At 39.7% G+C, this 16,805-nt stretch overlaps 1 protein-coding gene across 1 annotated transcript; it reads left to right on the forward strand.

Moving 5' to 3' along the window:
• The first annotated feature begins 426 nt into the window (after positions 1-426).
• LOC114061336 (serine/arginine-rich splicing factor 5-like) lies at positions 427-16,277 on the forward strand. The gene is made up of 8 exons (XM_027891713.1): positions 427-528; positions 2,720-2,858; positions 6,274-6,344; positions 7,129-7,215; positions 8,963-9,035; positions 12,838-12,911; positions 13,739-13,849; positions 14,807-16,277. Exons 2-8 carry the CDS (start codon positions 2,733-2,735, stop codon positions 15,096-15,098), a joined length of 834 nt encoding a protein of 277 aa, XP_027747514.1. The 5' UTR covers positions 427-528; positions 2,720-2,732; the 3' UTR covers positions 15,099-16,277.
• The last annotated feature ends 528 nt before the right edge of the window (positions 16,278-16,805 follow it).

Raw genomic sequence — 16,805 nt, forward strand, 5'->3', positions numbered from 1 at the left:
ATAGCAGTATTATGGTTTTATACAAAGCAGTGCAATTGTCTGCTGAAGAGGAGAAGGTGGGGAAGGGGCTGGCCGCAGCAACCTTTTATTGGCAGAACTGAGTGGCTAAGCATAACAATTCAGATGAGTTCTTTGGACATGTGATTTCGCTCCCACACTCGCTAAGCAGAATTGACACCCAACTTCTTTTGCCGTGTCTTAGTCAAAAATCAGAGGCAGTTCAGCACGAGCAGCTCGCCCAGAGACGCCGGGGGTGCCCCATGGCTGGAAGCGCTCGGGGCAGGTCGGGTGGGCCCCTGAGCAGCCCGGCTGGCGGGAGGTGTCGGTGCCCGGGCCCGGCCGCTGGAGCGGGATGAGCTCCGGGTCCCTCACAACGCCTACACGTCCCGTGGTGCCGCGCGGCGCGGCGGGGCGGGGCGGGTGCGCGCAGGCGCAGTGTGGTGGCGGCGGTGGGAGCAGCCGGCAGCCATTGTCGCCGCGGCCGCACCGAGGCTCCGCACGGCCCGCAGGACTCGCCGCTCCACGACGGTGCGTGGCGGCCCCTCCGCGGCTGCGGGACGGCCGGGGCGGGCGCGGGGAGCCGCCGGCGGGGTTCTGGTGGCTGGGCTGCGCGGCGGGGAGAGGACAGGCTGAGGCGGGGGAGCCGCGGGCGGAGGCCGCGCTGGCGCCGCGCGGCGCCGCAGGCCCGGGCTCTCGGCGGGGCCGCGGCCGGGCAGGCCCCGAGCCCCATCGCTGCCCTGCGGCGGGGAAGGGCGATCTCGGCGGGGCGGGCGGGAGCCGGACGGGTTTGGAGGCGAGCGCAAAGCTTCGAAGAGCAGTAAGGGCCGACGGCTCTGCGTGGGCCGGCGCCGCGGCGGCCTTGGGCAGGCGGCGGGCCTGGCGCAGCCCTGGCCCATCCCGGCCGCTCGAAAGGAGGGAGGGGCAGATGGCCGCTTGATGCAGGGCCTTGCTGCTCGAGGGCTTGTCCTTATCTTGTGAGCCGCCAGCGAGCAAACTCGGTGGGATTGCGGTAGGAACGACGTGTACAGCTCCGCTCCTTGCAAGTGTCAGTACAGATCTCGCACCCATTGTGCTCCCGGATGGTTGAGTAAATAAGGCGCAGGTCGGTTGTTGGCACGTCTTTCGCCGTCCCTGTGTCAGTTTCAGTGGTGGTCAGTTCCACCCACCCGCCCCGTGTTCGTTTCCTTCTGCGATTATTCTCCCCACCTTGTTTTCCTACAGCTAAAAATACTGAACAGCAGCTACGCAGTCATTTTAATCTTTCAAATCTGTGTTGCTCCCCGAATGAGCGCTATTGCCAGAGTCTCTGGCTATTCTTGCCGTGTTTTAAAGCACACAGTTACGTAAGGCGGTCCGTTCTCTGCAAGGGCTTGCCTTTCCCTTAATACCCGCTGCTGGCCTTCCCAGTGTGTGCGTGGTAAGGGTGCGCCAGGGAAACCAGAGTACTCCGTACATCGCGAGGGAGCTGAACCAGCCCACTGAACGGGATTTCTTTGTGGGCATTAAAATGCACGTGTGAGCACAAAGGAGAGGATGGCTACAAAGGGCAGCGTTGTGGAGGAAGCACAAAACTTTCCACATTAAAGTGATTAAATAAATAGCCATCACCTCAGGTTGTGGTTCGGGGATAGCTGAGGCGAGTCTGAGTGCTGTCACAGTTCAACCTCTCACTCCATAAAAAGCACAGTACCCAGTTTTCAAAAATTCTGGCACTTCTTTGATGGCACAGCAAGTCTGAGTAAAGAAACTAATCAAAAGAAACCTAATGGGTGCTCGTTAAATCACACTGATTCAAAATACGCTATCCAAATTGACCGGAATCATTTTCACAGCTAACATGTTGTGTTGTCTGTTTACTCTGCCTGCTTTACAGCCCAGTATTGTAAGGCAAGATCACATCATATTTCCATTTCGTAGGGCTTGGATTTTTTGTTTATTGTATGACAGCAAGCTCACTGAGTGAGCCAAATAATATTTTCCAGTTACAAGAACTTTAAAAATTTCTAAATCACATAAACTGAAAAAGTGATACCTCAGGGTAAACAATGGAGTTTTCATAAAGTGTCTCAAATTATGTTTGCTAGATCAGTAGATAGTTTTGAAAATACGAATATCCAAAATAGCCTTTTTTAATTTTTGCCGTTGTTGAAATATCATCTCAAAAAATGGTTTTTTTTTCAAAACCTGACAGGTTGCTAAAATAAGGTGTTTATGGTTACTGGAAATGGAAATCATTTGATGATGACTGCTTATCTCTTGTATTTTAATCAACTTTTATTGCAGCAGTTCTTCCAGGTGAAAGCAAAAGTTTTATTTTTATATTTCAATGTTTAGCATAACAATTTTGTTCTTTTTTTTTCCAACTGCTGCTAGCCCATAATAATCTTTGAGGTTATAGATAAGGGGGTTTTTTATGCTTTGTGATACAAAAACCTTACTAGTCTGACAGCAAATAGAAAACATAATTTCAGATATAAGAAGTCTTTAAGTTACATGCTTAAAAAAGGACAAAATGGGGAGTTCTGTGTAGGTTCTGCCAGAAGTCAGCAAGACAGGATTTTATCACTTCTCTTGCTGTAGAGAGTTGGGTTTTTAACGTATACCTGGAGGACAGTAAAATCAAATCCTATTTAGCCAAGATTTTTGAGATGTAAAAGTGGTCTTAATCACCCTATTTTAAGTTTGTTAATCTGATAAACGGTGCTGTTTTCTTTCTCAGCACCAACCTTAAGATGAGTGGCTGCCGTGTCTTTGTTGGACACCTGAGCTCACGTGCTCGTGAACGGGATGTGGAGAAATTCTTCAAAGGATATGGTCGCATACGAGAAATCCATCTAAAAAATGGATTTGGATTTGTGGTAAGTAATAACCTTATTTTCCTTTCTCTCGCTTGCAGGTACTAACCTTGTTAGGCTAATGTCAAGGAGGGGAAGATGATTAAGAGAATAATAGTTGCAATGGAAAATGGAAAATATTAATATACATTTCAGACTGCTTTTCAGACATTGGGATTACAGTCCAAGTTTTGCTCAAAGTCTTGGGAAGATTCTAGCTACATTTGATCAAAGGCTTTCATGGATTTAAAGTTTATCCCTCATTTCTGAAGACCGTATAAATATCCTGTTATGGCAGTACAAAATCTGACAGAGTCCTGATCTGGAGAAAAGTTTATGTAGAAACACTTATGTTTCTATATATGTGTTCCTCTCTCACTCCTTACAATCTGTCTTATAACAAGTCTGCTTGCTCATATCTCTAAATAGTGGCCTGACGTAAAACCAGGGTAGTTGGCTAAGACAACAGGTATAATAGGTGCTTGCTGGTGGACTCAATCAGCACAGCTTTTAATTCTTGCAAGTGAAGTTAGTCACATTCACCATCAATACATGTTAACAGGGCCCATGTGTCTGTCATCCTGTTAAATTAAATAGATGGTTCATTGTATCTCAGTTTCCTGGCACTGCTTTCTAGAGCTCTGTGCTCCTAAAATGTTGTCCAAATTTTGCAGTGTTATGGGTTCCCAGATTGACTCAGGATCAGCCTATCTTTTAAGTTATACCTCCTGAGAACTGAGAATTAGCTGTTCTGCAGCACTGAGTTCAAACTGGAAAGGTTGATCCTGCCCTCACATTATGGCAGGTTTACATTCCATTCTTTCTGCCAACATCAGTCCCTTGAGTGAAGTTACAGGAAAGGAACAGAAAAACAGGCTTTGCCCACTTTAGCTTCATAGGACTATTGTTCCTTAATGCCTACTCATGCTGGTTCCTGGTTGCCCTGCAGTATGACCTACTTCTTGTTGGTTGCGAGTAGGTAAATATCTGTCTCCTAAAGTCTGGAGGTAGATGGCTGATCTCGACGTGAGCCTGGGTTTATTTAGAGTGCTCTTTCCAATTGCCGCTATTTCTCAATCCCCTTTCCCTGAGTGTTCCTCTTCTCTTCTTGGGCAGGGCTGTTGACTCATTCAGGAACAACTTCTGTTCAACTTCTGTAAGCAAGTTAGTCAGTCCTCTCTTCTCTGGTTCCCAGGTGGAACCATTTTCCTTTCAGAGCTCACTAATAAACTCGAATAATTGTCTCATAAATTTATATAAAAAATTTATTGTTCTCAGGATAAATTTTTTTTTCCTTACAACTGAACAAACCTTTCCCCTTCCCATACTGGTCATTCCATCACTCTGCACCCACATGAGGAAATAATTTCTGTTGTCAGTGTAACTGTGTTTTAGGTTTTGGAAGATTCTGACTGGATCCCCTTGGAGATGCCCTTTCTTCAGGCTGAGCAAATACAGCTCTCTGAACCTTTCTTTGTTCTCCAGTCTTCTGATGGAAGGTGTTGGTGGCCCTCTGCTAGCCTCATTCCAATTTTCCAATGTCTTTCATGAGCTGGAGGGAGCAAAATTGGACATAGTGTTCCAGGTGTGGCCTAACAAAAAGCAAGTAGGGTAGGATAACTGGATCTCCTGGTCTGCTGGTTGTGCTTCTACTTATGCAGGACATGGTTTGCTTTCATTGTAGCAAGGCCACCCTGCTGACTCATGCTTAGCAGACTCTCCATAAGGATTTCAGTGTCCTTTTTGGCAGAGCTACACTCTAGCCACTCAGCCCCCAGCCTGTTCTGCTCTTTAGGATTATCTTAAACACAGGTGCAACACTTCATGTTTACCTATTTCTCCTCCTACTTTGATGTCAGGCACAAAATTGGTGAGGGTGCGCTTGATCCTGTCATCCCTCTAATTTATAAACACATTGAAGGCATCATTTGTGGCACTTCCCTTGCCATGTGTTGCACGTTCATCTTTGCGTTTGGTTATTTAAGATCTGTATTTATAGAGCCGCTCACAAAACCATGTGAACATTGTTTTAGTGTTAAAAGCATGTTTCGTTGCGCTTAATTGAAAGCATTGCTTGATCTGTGAAACTTATTGTATCTACTTAAATTTTGTAGATTTCAGGGCGTAATGTTTTCAAACTTCAGATCATAAAGCTAGATAGACTTGAAGACAGTTTGTTAGAAACTAGATGAAATAATAGGTGTTGCTGGTGCTGACTATTGATACTCTTAAATGCTACGCCTAAATTTTCTCAAGATAATCTTTGCAGCATCAGGCAAAGATATATCATGTTTCACAGATTTGAGTGCAGAATGGGGAAGATTGCGTAAGCCAGTATTGCTTCTGAAAAGCAGTTTATGGTTATGCAAACACTTTCTTAACTTGAGAAGCTTCTTCTCTGTCGTTCATTGCTCACAAGCTGCAGTTCCACTATTTTTTTCTCTCCATCCACACTGTCGTTTCAAGCAGTCCCTACCCAGCTGCTCATTCTCTCTGCTTTATTTCTTTCCTTTGTCCCTTGCCTCACATGGCGTTCCTGCAGTTGTTCAGCCACATAATGAACCTACCTGGGGAGCTGATCTGTTTGAAAAATAACAGTCTTTTTCACCTCATCTCCTGTACAAAGTGTGCTGTTTTTCATCTGGGTAGGTTTCTTGACCTAGTTTCCTGCAGAGCTGTACAAATAGCTTTGGCAAGAACCAGTGGGCTGGATAGTGGGCAGAGGCTACTCAGGCTGACTAAAGCAGCATTTCTGCCAAAAGCGAAGTGAGAGATCCCGTTGGAACACTATATGGAATTATGCATGTTATAGCTAATCTGGACCTGCAGGTGGCCAGTGCTGAAGAGGGGCTTATGTTTCATACTCTTCTTACAAGGGCACCTTTTTGCCCAGCTAGCGAGCTGAATCCACTCAGAAAAAAATTAGAAGGGCTTTTTTTCTGGTTTACTCTTTCTTTGCCAATTCAGTAAGAACTAATTGGCCCCAGAACTCTTAAGAGGATTTTGGGAGTGCACCAATCTCCTGCTTTTGTTTGCAGTTGATCAACTCATGTTGTTACGTAGGATTTCCCTGTATATAGTGCTGTGTCTTAAACTGTATGCCTTGAAGTAATTCTTTCCACCTCTCCCCAAAAGTATTTTAGATACATCTGTAGTAAATCAGGTCATTTAATCAATTTATTTTATAGAGGTCTTGCAAATAGTTATACTGAAACAACTGAGGGAGGCAAAAGGAGTTTGTGGGATGGAGGGAGAAGAAAGGGTTGTGAATAGGAACACCTTTGCTTTTCAGTCATAAATGTATTATGAATTCACTTTCTTGTTCAGATTTCTGGGTGATACTTGCTGCAGAAATCTAAAATTTATAAAGAACACATACTTACTAGTATTTGCATATAATGGGAGGGAAAAGATTTTTTTATTCCTGTTTTCTTTCTAGGAATTTGAAGACCACAGGGATGCTGATGACGCAATTTATGAACTTAATGGTAAAGAGTTGTGTGATGAAAGGTAAGTGTGATATCATAATTTCCCTTAAGAAGAGAAAAAGAGCTTTGCATCCAAATGCAGTGTATTATCTTGTGCTCTGATGCCCATTTCTTTTGGCTCTGTGGTGGGATATGCCTTGCATAACTTAAAAAAGTGAGCCTCATGGTGAATGAGGCTATAGTCTTCTGTAAGACAGGGATTAGTTTAGGACTGGAGGAGTGTTTGGAGCAGGGCTGACTGTTTTCTCTACTTGCACTTAGTTCCCTTTCGAAGCTAACTCAGGGTCTTGTTATTAGAAATATTAGCAAGGGGGAATTGAACTTACTTGTTATTTATCTGTCTGTTGACCAGAAAATAAACTGATAAACATGTCATCATTTGGAGTGTTGCCCTTCAGTTTGCAGCAATGAGGACTAAGGTCATTTTATGTTACAGTAATCTTTATTATGATTGTGGAAGCTGGATTTAGGTCATTAGGTTTCTGTTACTTATTTTGGTACTCTTTTGTCTCTGTGATTACTCTTGGGCTCTGGTTAAGCAAATTCAGATGTATCAGTCTAAATTACAGACCTGTGACTATTTTCATGAAAAGTCTGAGGGATATGAATGAGAAAAGAGAAACCCACTGGTCTGGCTCTTTAAGAAATGCCAGTGATTCTGTTATAAATTGTTCCTTGCAAGGGCAAAATAATTCCTGTTTGTGCACATGTGCTTCCAGTTGTGGAAGATTTTAAGTCAGTGTCAAATACTTGAAGTTCATTGGTTTATTTTTTCATATGCTGTTTCACTTTGTTCCTGTTATAAGGGTCACAATTGAGCATGCTCGAGCCCGAAGAGGAAGGGGGAGATTCTCGCAACGGTTCAGTTACTACCAGTCGCAGAGTGGATCTAGGTAGGTGATCTGGACTCAGTTTCCTCCCAACACAGGAACTGGAGTGAAAAAGTGTTTTCTTCTTGTGATTTAGAGAGCCAGCACTGTCCTTGTATAGCTTCATGAATACATTCTCAAACCTTGTAGGTCCATTACTATTATTTGCCTTCTCTGAGGAGAGTGTGGATTTTAAAGCTGTTTAACTGTCTCGCAGAGGTTCACAAATATGTTATGAAATGCTCCTTTGCTATATTGTAGGCACTACATTGGTCTTGCTTCCTACCATCGCGTAAATGATGTGAAAGAGTATTGCTGCAGTTGTATTGGCCGTTTTTAGCACTAAGTCAAGAAAAATGCCAGGCATCTCTCTTAAAGCTTTTGTCATCAAACTGAGCTTATGTGCTGAATAGAATTATTGTACAGCAACAGTTCAAGGTACTTACTGTCTAACCAAGCTTTCACATTTCCAGTTGTATGGTTATCAAAATGCTTAGTTCAGCACAACTAGAAAAGGAGCAGTGCTAGGGCGCAAGATACTAACACGTGCAGAAGTGTTTAAATACCAATTGACTTAAGTTTGCTGACCAAGCAGGTGCCTTACTAAAGGAGAGTCACTGTCTGAGGATGGAATCTAAAAAACAGGACATAGCTCTTCTCTAGAATACCTCTAGTGGACATGCGCTATTTGTGGAGTTGTTAATTTTCAATGATTTGAGCCAGTGGTGAACCTAACACCAACTTGCAGTGAAAGTTCTGCAGATTTGAATATATTCCACCACACAACTACTCATTACATCTTTCTACTTTATATCTACCTGTGTGAAGTAAATATGTATGGAAAAGTTTGCTCTGTAGAAACATTTATAGCTGTGGCCTATGCAGAATAAGAGTTTGAAAGAAAGACAAAGATACAACAGATAGAAACCATTGTTTTAAAGTCACAATTAATGCCAGTTACAAACCAGTGTCTGGAACATCTAATTTGCATATGAAAGTATGCTAATTAGATTTTTTTTTTTCTTAGTGGCAGTAACCTTGATGCGGCATAATTGGTCCGAGGTCCAGGCTGAAAGTGGGCTTGTAAAGTAGGAAGTGTGATTGAAGGTTGTGGGCATCTGACGCTGTAGTTATGCTCATGATGTCAGACTGCCGGTGTCAGACAGGACGAGACTGCAGTTTGCTATAATGGAAAAATAAGACAGCCTGCCAGTTTTGTGACTCTGGGACCTCTGTTTAAATACCTGGAAGATATGCATGTTCTGAAAAAAAAGGGGACACTTTGAGGTATGCACTGAAATGAAACTGCCTGTACTTTAGTGTACAAATCAATATGCACAATTTAGGATTGTGTTTCTGTCGGAGGAGAAGATGAGAATTATTTTCTCTACGGTTAGTGCTCTTGATTCTTGAATCTTTTTTTCTAGTAATACAAAGTAGTGTCATTGTTGGAATCCTGCATTACTTACCAAAAGACTGGCATGCCTTTTTCCATAATTCTCAAATCCCTTCTTTTTCAGAATGACTAGGATTGGGAGCAGAAAAGACTTGCAGGGGTATTCTTTTCAGATGTACATTCTTTCCAGATGTTCTGCTCTCCTATATGAATATTTTCAAGCCACATTTTCATTTTTGAGAGGGTCTTTAATGTTTTGTTAAATAAAAACATCAGCTTTCGTTCAGGAACTGTAATGTCAGATCTCTTAAGCTGAAAATTCCTTACACTGGTGAATTTTTTTCTTTTTGTTTTTCTACCTTTGAATTCTTCCAGCCGGTATGGACCTCCTGTTCGTACTGAACACAGGATCATTGTTGAAAACCTTTCCTCCCGCATCAGCTGGCAGGTGAGTTAGCATCTTATCTTCTTTTTTTCACATCTTACTTTACTACCCTGTAAGTAGACTACTTTCAGCCTAATTTCTTAATAAAGCCATCATAAATATTTATTGTGAACAAAAAGCTTCAATGATTGCTAAAAATTAACATTCCAACAGTTGCAGAAGTCTTTTGTTTCATAGCTGTGCAAATAGCTCTATAACTAGATTTTGTAGTTGGGAACTGATTCTGTCTTGCTTTTGTGTTTACCAACTAATAAAACTTTTGAAGACTTTAGATTGTTTCTAAAATACTGAAGCATAACATTCATTCAAATGTCATATCATCCTTTTGTATTGTTACACCTGGAAGTGCATGCCTTTGTTTTGAGTGAAATTTATGGTCATTTTGTATGTTTTGCAAAATACATTTGTGACCAGAAGTCTGGTAATGCATCGTTATAATGGAGGGAATTTTAAGAGAGCTACTGTATCAAGTATGCTTACTAGATATTTAAAAAAAAAAAAAAAACAACTAAACTTTCAGTACTTGTCACGTGAAGCTTTTTTACCACCTTTTGTTTTTGTTTTTTTTCACCCTTTGCTAATGTTTTGCTAATATCTAGCTGGCTTTTAACAGAATAGCCCTATAATCAATTCCTTTAATTGTGTTCTGTGTAGTATACAGTCTATAGAAAGTTCACTTTTTAAGAGTGTAGCAACAGATGTTATTTATGAAAGGTGAGTGAATAGTGGAGTTTAGTCTTGCTCATTAAACTTTATTCATTAACCTATATTCAAGGAATATAAAGAGACTTTAATTAATGTACTGAAAGATGCAGTAGAACATGTTGAATGTACAGAGCCTCGGTCTTGAAGCTACTTCCCCAGAAGGAGGCTGCTTGGCTTGCCTGAAGCTCTGCTAATGTGTTTCATAAGAGTTGGGGTGCAGTCCATGCAGATAACCAGTTGAACTAATTTTGTTTAGCTTCTGCATCACAGGTTCCAAGGCTTCATCATTGTACAGTTGTGTTAATTATTGAATAGCTAAAAAAAAAAAAATTATGTGATGAGCAAGTGGATTTAATCTAAATATCTTTCGGGTATGCTGTGCAGTTACATTTATGAAGAGATTGTCACTTGGAAACGACAGTAGGGACCAGAGAAGTAAGTTATAGTGGAGTGTTAAGGAGAATAAATCATGTTCAGTGTTAAATTTGTAAGTTGAAAAAAAAATCAGCATTTCTTTAACTTTCTTTTACTTGTGAATATTTATAATGGCTTTATGTGTACTTACATTTTAATCTGAAGCCTACCCAATTCAGATTTCATACTGGTGAATCTTCAGTATTCTAATTAAATGTTTTAATGACGTAAATATATGATAAGTTAGCATAAGAAACTTGACTTCTTGATACCTGCCTAAATAGACATCATTTGAAGCTAACAACCACATGTAAGCTTCATTCAGTTTTGAAGCTGTACTACTTTGATACTGACTGTAGTGTTTTAACTTCTAACTATGCTACTTACACAACAGATTAAAATAGCTAATGCATTAACAGTAGTGGCATTATTCTTCCCTTCTAATCCTTGAGCTGCTAGGAAGCACAGTCGGTATAGTACTTTGCTTTGAAACTTACACACATAATTTTATCTTTGATGTGTCCAGATCCCCATGCTTTGAGAACATCTGTCTCCTTTAGAAGTTTTTATGTTGGGATATTAAAAAAAAAAAAAAAAAAGCCTCAAAAATTTGTATTCAGATCAGTTTCCTCAAATTGTCGACTATATTGTTAATAGATAATCTCATCTCTTAAGTAGGAGACAAACTCTTAGAATTCTCCTGCTTTAACAAACATATATTTCTGCATGTTCAGAGCTTTCCAACCACCCTCATTAGTTATTCAGTATCTGTGAATTGTCAAACAGTTGAGAAATGTAGGTCTGTGTTGCATCAAGATGTATTTTTTAATAGGCATTTGTTCTATTTATGGTTGTCCTACACTTTGTATGTTTTTGCTGTGAAGGACAGCAGGGTTTTCTTGTGCTATTTAAGGTGAACCAGAACAGTAAACTTAGGATAAAATTTGATTGTTCTGCTGGTTAAGTAAAACTAGATAACTTTAAAACAATCCTCTTAATAACAGTGTTGAGCTTTTATAACACATGCACACTTACCCTGTTCTGAGGGTGCCAGCATCTTAATCATTGCTATTATAAAAGATACTTCATGTTGATGATTCTTAGGATTCAGCAGATAGTGTGTCAAGACTGGCAGCCTCAACTTTAAAGCCTAAAGTTATTGAATTAGGAAATAATTTATATCGATTAACATTTTGTATTTTAATTATGTAGATTAACAGTTTAAATTTAATTTTGACTTACCAGTCCTGGTTTGGTTAAACTCTCATTGACTTGAGCAGAGCCAAAATCTCTAAACTGAGGTAAACATACGGACATTAAAAGTATTGTTTTTAATGGTGCTATAGGGCCCATTTGTCATTCCTATTTCTTTGTGTTAAGTAAGACCTGTGAAACAAGGAAAATTACTACTTTGTATATGCTAATTTTTAACAAAACTATTTAATTTTAATTAAGATACTAGACAAAACTAAGCTTTCTCATATTCTGTGGCAAATGTTCTAAAGTTTTTCTTGGCTTTTTGTTTTGTAGTCTTTTCTTCCTTAAGCATATTTCTAACCAAGTGCATTTTGAACCTCTTCTAACAACCTTCCTTTTTCTTGTGTGGAGGAAAAAGAACCACAGATTTGGGGGTTTTCTAGTGGCTGAAATTCTAGGGTTTGGCCTGTTCTGAATTTTCCTTTTGGTTCCTATGACACTCCTGTTTTTTGGCGATCTAGATCTTGGTTTGCCTGGGTTTGATCTCGATTGGCTAGCACAGATCATCCTCGGGTTCTTTAGCCACTTCTGGAGACTGGAGACTATGTCCAGTGCTTTCAGGGCCTCTGGTACCTCCGTGAAGCATATTGCTATGAGCCATCACTCTGCCTTTCTCATGTAAGAGAGTTCCTCTTGGCCAGCTAGGTATTGGACAAGCAACTGTTTGCTTAAGGTACCTTCTTATGTCACCTGCCACTTGTGGCGTGTTGCGGTAAGTAGTCTGGGATTATAAAATACCAGATACTGTTTGGTAAAAGGGCTGCCTTAACTTTTACAGATGTTTAGCTTTTTTGTGACCTTTTGCATTATTTGTTTGCGCTTTATTTATTGCTAGGCAAGTAATTTTACTGTTTCTGCGTGTTTAGCCTCTATTAAGTTTAATACGAGGATGTCTATCGACATGACACTGTAGTGTGACAGATATTCAACTGAAACTTAAGAAAAAAAATTCCCTTTGTAAAATTTTTGATCATATAGTAATTACACGATTTTGCTTTTCATTTTACTGTGAAGTTGGGGGAGGTGAGCATGTAGGATGAATTTCTCTACATATATTGGATTGTCATTTAACTGGGGTGTTAGTTATGAAAATCTGCATTTATACTGTGGTGCTTCTCATCTCTTATTCTGATTTCAGTGCACATGATGGTATTTTTAAGTATTGCACTGTGTTTTCATAATACCTGGTTTTGGGATTATCTTAAAAGCAGCATTTTTTTCACTGTAGTTGTGAAATGAGGGATCTTTTCTAAATGCAGCTGCTATTACATAGGCTGTTTCAAAACCTTTTTTTAAATTATATGTATATTTTATACATATAAATTGAAAAGCATTAAGAAGTTTTAGCAGAGAAAGTTTTAGGGCAGTATTACTGCTAGCTGACTCATTTGTGTCATGTTTAAGACTAAAATGTTAACTCTTGCTGCAGGACTTGAAAGATGTCATGAGAAAGGCAGGGGAGGTCACCTACGTGGATGCTCACAGAAACAACAGGAATGAAGGGTAAATTCACTTTGTGTCTAAATCTATATAACTGAAATTGTTAAGGGCACAATTATTCTTGTGATATAAAAGAAATGAAATATAAATCTATGTTGTGGCTTAGATGCTGAAATTTCTCCAGTTAAAAAAAAACCAAAACAACACAAATAAAGAAATAGTCAGAAAGTAGGAGTTCAGTACTGAACTCAGTCTCCATACTCTACCATGAAAATTGTGTGTGACAGCAGAAAGGAAAGGGAGAGTACTTTTCAACAGTTAAATTAAGCTGTCTTTAACTTACTTTTATATAATTACTTATGAGTTGACTCCTGAGGCTAAAATACCTCCTATCCGTGGCTGGTTTGCACTGGTTCAACAGTCAAAAGTCATGGGAAATAAACATAACCAACCTCCACAGGGAATACATACTTGCCTTCTCTCCATTCCTAATTCTGCAGACTAAAAGATCCAAAGACTGAATTTTTTGTATTCACTGTTAAAAATTCTTAAATAGGACAGGAGAGTCTGCAAGTTTATTTTGTTTCTTGGACAGCTTTGGAATGCAGCTTAGTGGAGGACTGAAAGATACTTCCTCAGCTGGTGCAGGTTTGTGTAGCTTCTTGCATTTTTCATCATTGCAGATGCAAGTTCTGGTAATGTGAAAGGTATAGATGTGAAAGGTATAGATGGCTAGGACTGTTAGTGTAATATTTTCCTGTTAACCAAGTTAAATGTTAGTTTTCAAATAATAAAACATCAAGCCATTCATCAGCAGATTAAAAAAGGGCCAGACTTGTTCTTGTTTCAATTTCTCTGAAATGTTTTCTTTTTTTCATGATGGCAAACAGGGTTGTGGAGTTTGCGTCTTACAGTGACATGAAGAGTGCACTGGAGAAATTGGATGGCACTGAGCTGAATGGACGCAGAATTAAACTGACTGAAGACCACAGAAGGCATAGGTATGTCACCTGACCTGATAAGATTCCACTGAGGGCCCGGATTTAGGTAGTATTGATGCTAGTTTTATTATCTAATTTTCTGTCCCCAAGCTAAATATCACTGCACAGAACCACTTTCTAGCAATGTAAACAGATTAAGATAAGAAGTAACTTGCTGAAACAAGGTAAATAGAACACTTTTGGATGAGAGTAAGACTTCTTTGTAAGACAAAATGTGATATAATAATGAAAGAACTTTTAAAAAGCTAAACATTTTGGTATTAAAAACCTTTAATTTAATGGAAAGCTGTTTCACAGTCCTGTGAAATGTTGATAAATAGTTGTTAAGGCCACCTTTTTTGTGACACTAAAAGAAAAACAATTAGCTTGCTTCTATTATTCCTAAAGCAATTCTGCCACTTAGTCATTAAAAAACCATGTTGGCTGCAGCTTTTTCATTGTCTCTCTTTAAAATAAATCCATTTCTTTCCATGAAAAAAGGGATGCATAACTAATTAAGGTGTTAAACTTTTAGGCCTAAAGTGTGCCGGTGTTCCATACCTTTAGAGACTTTTTTAGCGTCTTGAAAGAAACTTACTAATTTGCATGGGCATTTCTAGAGAGTATAAATACCACAGGTATGAAGTTTCATTTCTATGTTTTTCTTGATAAATGCCTAAAAATTGGTTTGTCTCCTCCTGGCAGGAGCTGGGGGGAGGCATCTTTTATTAGGCAGTTCATATTTTGGCAAACTAGCAGAGAATGTTGAGGCCAGCAGTTCCTGATAGCCTTGACCTAAGAAGATATTGTTGTGATTGAGCATAACAGAAATCTAGCAGCACTCTGCAATAACTGAATGCTGTGAATAGGCATTCAGATGTTCAGATTGATGTGCTATGCACACAAAAGTACTTGAGAATTTTAATTGATTAAATTCAGTAAGAGGTGAGACTATAGCTTTTAATTTTGTTTCTCTAGAAGCAGATCTCGATCAAGGAGTTACTCAAGATCTCGCAGCAGATCCAGGTCTACAGGATCTTCCAGATCAGACAGCCGGTCCAGATCCAGGTCAAGATCAAGGTCCAGGTCCAGGTCTCGCTCTCGATCCCGATCTCGCTCTCGATCCCGGTCTCGTTCTCGCAGCCGTACTCCTAAAAAGAGTTACTCCCACAAAAGCCACCGCTCCAGCTTGATAGCTTCTTCCCCATCTCCCTCTTCTTCTAAAAGAAAATCCCGTTCTAGGTCGAGCTCTGCTCATAGCCGTAGTTAACCTGCTCTAAGAGATGTATTAATGCATTTAATTTGATTCAAGTTTCTTGAAGACTTGAGACAAATTATATATGAGAACTGGGAGGGGAAGAGTTAACATGATGAAAGGGTGACCTCCTCTTACATTGCCAAAGTGCCTGTCATCAAATAGGCCATCTCTGTGAGGAGGGGCTGGCTGTCAGCTTTCTTCTTTCAGTGAAGTCTGGAGTGGGAAGTCTTTTTTATTTTTTTCCCTGCTATTAGTAAACATTTCTATCATAGATATATTATGTACACATAATGCTGAGGTAATGGGATGAGACAATACGCTGCTTTCTCCCTATCTTACCCCCACTTTCCCCTCCACCTCCAAGGCCTTTGACTTCCAAAACACTATGTTAGCTTTTGTCCTTGGTATTAAGTCCGAGAACAGGAAGTATAGATTTTAATCCTTTAAGGTTCTGTGGCTACTTTTCTGTGCGAGAATGAATGGACCAGATGAAATTAGTTTAGAGTTCCCTTTTTTCCCTGTTGCTTGGCTTAACAGGCTGTTTTAAGTTCCAGCTTTACATGACCTTGACAATATGCTTAATTTGCAACAGACTTTAAGAAATACACATTGTTTAGTTGAATATTGCTCATTTGGATAGTGAATCAATACAATGTTAAGCAGTAATGAAAGCTGGAATTTTCTGTTAAAATGAAACATACCATCCAAATGTCAGGATTATTGAGAATCCATTATAATAATTTTACAGTAATTCACTAGTATGTGGTATTGTATGTATAGGCCTTATTTGACAGGTGATTCCATAAAACTGCACAGAAATGTCAATATGCATGTCCATGTTTTTGATGTTATAAGAGTGACATAGCTTTCATACCCAGAAGTGTGATACTGAATAACGTGTATGACTAGCAATAGTCTTCATGGAAAGGAAGGTTATTTTAGTAATGAGAGCAGCAAAAAATACCCCAGGAAAAGTGTAGTCAAAATCTCCTGAATGCACAGTTGTTTTGATTAGAAATTTCCACTGCAAATACTGTTCGTTCTTAAAATTTGGAATTAGATACTTTTTTTTAACTTCTGTATCGTTAAAGAAGGGAAACGTTTTTGGAAAAAATATGTAAAATAATCCCAAAGTCTTATGTGTGTTTAAATGTACCATTCCTAATAAAATCAAACCTTTTTCTGGCTTACTTTTTAGTTTCGTTTAATAGTGTTCATTGTTTACTTCATAAAATCTTTCTAACATGATCACAGAGAAATTTATTTGAAGGTATACCTGTATGGAAGCAAGCAAAATGTAAACTAGAAACAAGTTATGACATGTAAGTAATGAGATCTGACTAACAGGACAGGATAGGATTTTACTGTCAAGGCCAGCGGTGGCTTTTAGAATGGATGGCAAAATATTCTTTCCTTGCAGACAGGTCTGTGTGATACCTTCTGGTCCGCCAGTTCAGCAGAGGAATCAAGAACCAAATGGCCATAAAGTGTTGGAATCTTTCTGTAGGTAAAATCATTTGGTAAACTTTTGAAATACTGTACTAAAGATTATTATAAATGTGCACACAACTTCTGTGCATATAAGGCTTCGAGTTTGATACCCTTTATAGAGCCAAGTTATTGGTGACGCTGCCCATAGGAGGAAGGTTGGAACCAGATGATCTTTAAGGTCCCTTCCAGCCCAAACCGTTCTGTGATTCTTGGCGTGTTTGGCATGAT

The sequence above is a fragment of the Empidonax traillii genome, unplaced genomic scaffold (assembly GCF_003031625.1).
Source record: "Empidonax traillii isolate 1590-97213 ecotype Southwest subspecies unplaced genomic scaffold, ASM303162v1 scaffold328:size603334, whole genome shotgun sequence".
In the NCBI taxonomy this organism is placed as follows: domain Eukaryota; kingdom Metazoa; phylum Chordata; class Aves; order Passeriformes; family Tyrannidae; genus Empidonax; species Empidonax traillii.

What these genes read in the sequence shown, in the direction of transcription:
- LOC114061336 (XM_027891713.1), top strand. Translation starts at nt 2,733, where the DNA reads ATGAGTGGCTGCCGTGTCTTTGTTGGACACCTGAGCTCACGTGCTCGT. An exon ending in AAAATGGATTTGGATTTGTG is followed by an intron (nt 2,859 to 6,273) that starts GTAAGTAATAAC and finishes TTTTCTTTCTAG; the next exon opens with GAATTTGAAGACCACAGGGA. An exon ending in AAAGAGTTGTGTGATGAAAG is followed by an intron (nt 6,345 to 7,128) that starts GTAAGTGTGATA and finishes TCCTGTTATAAG; the next exon opens with GGTCACAATTGAGCATGCTC.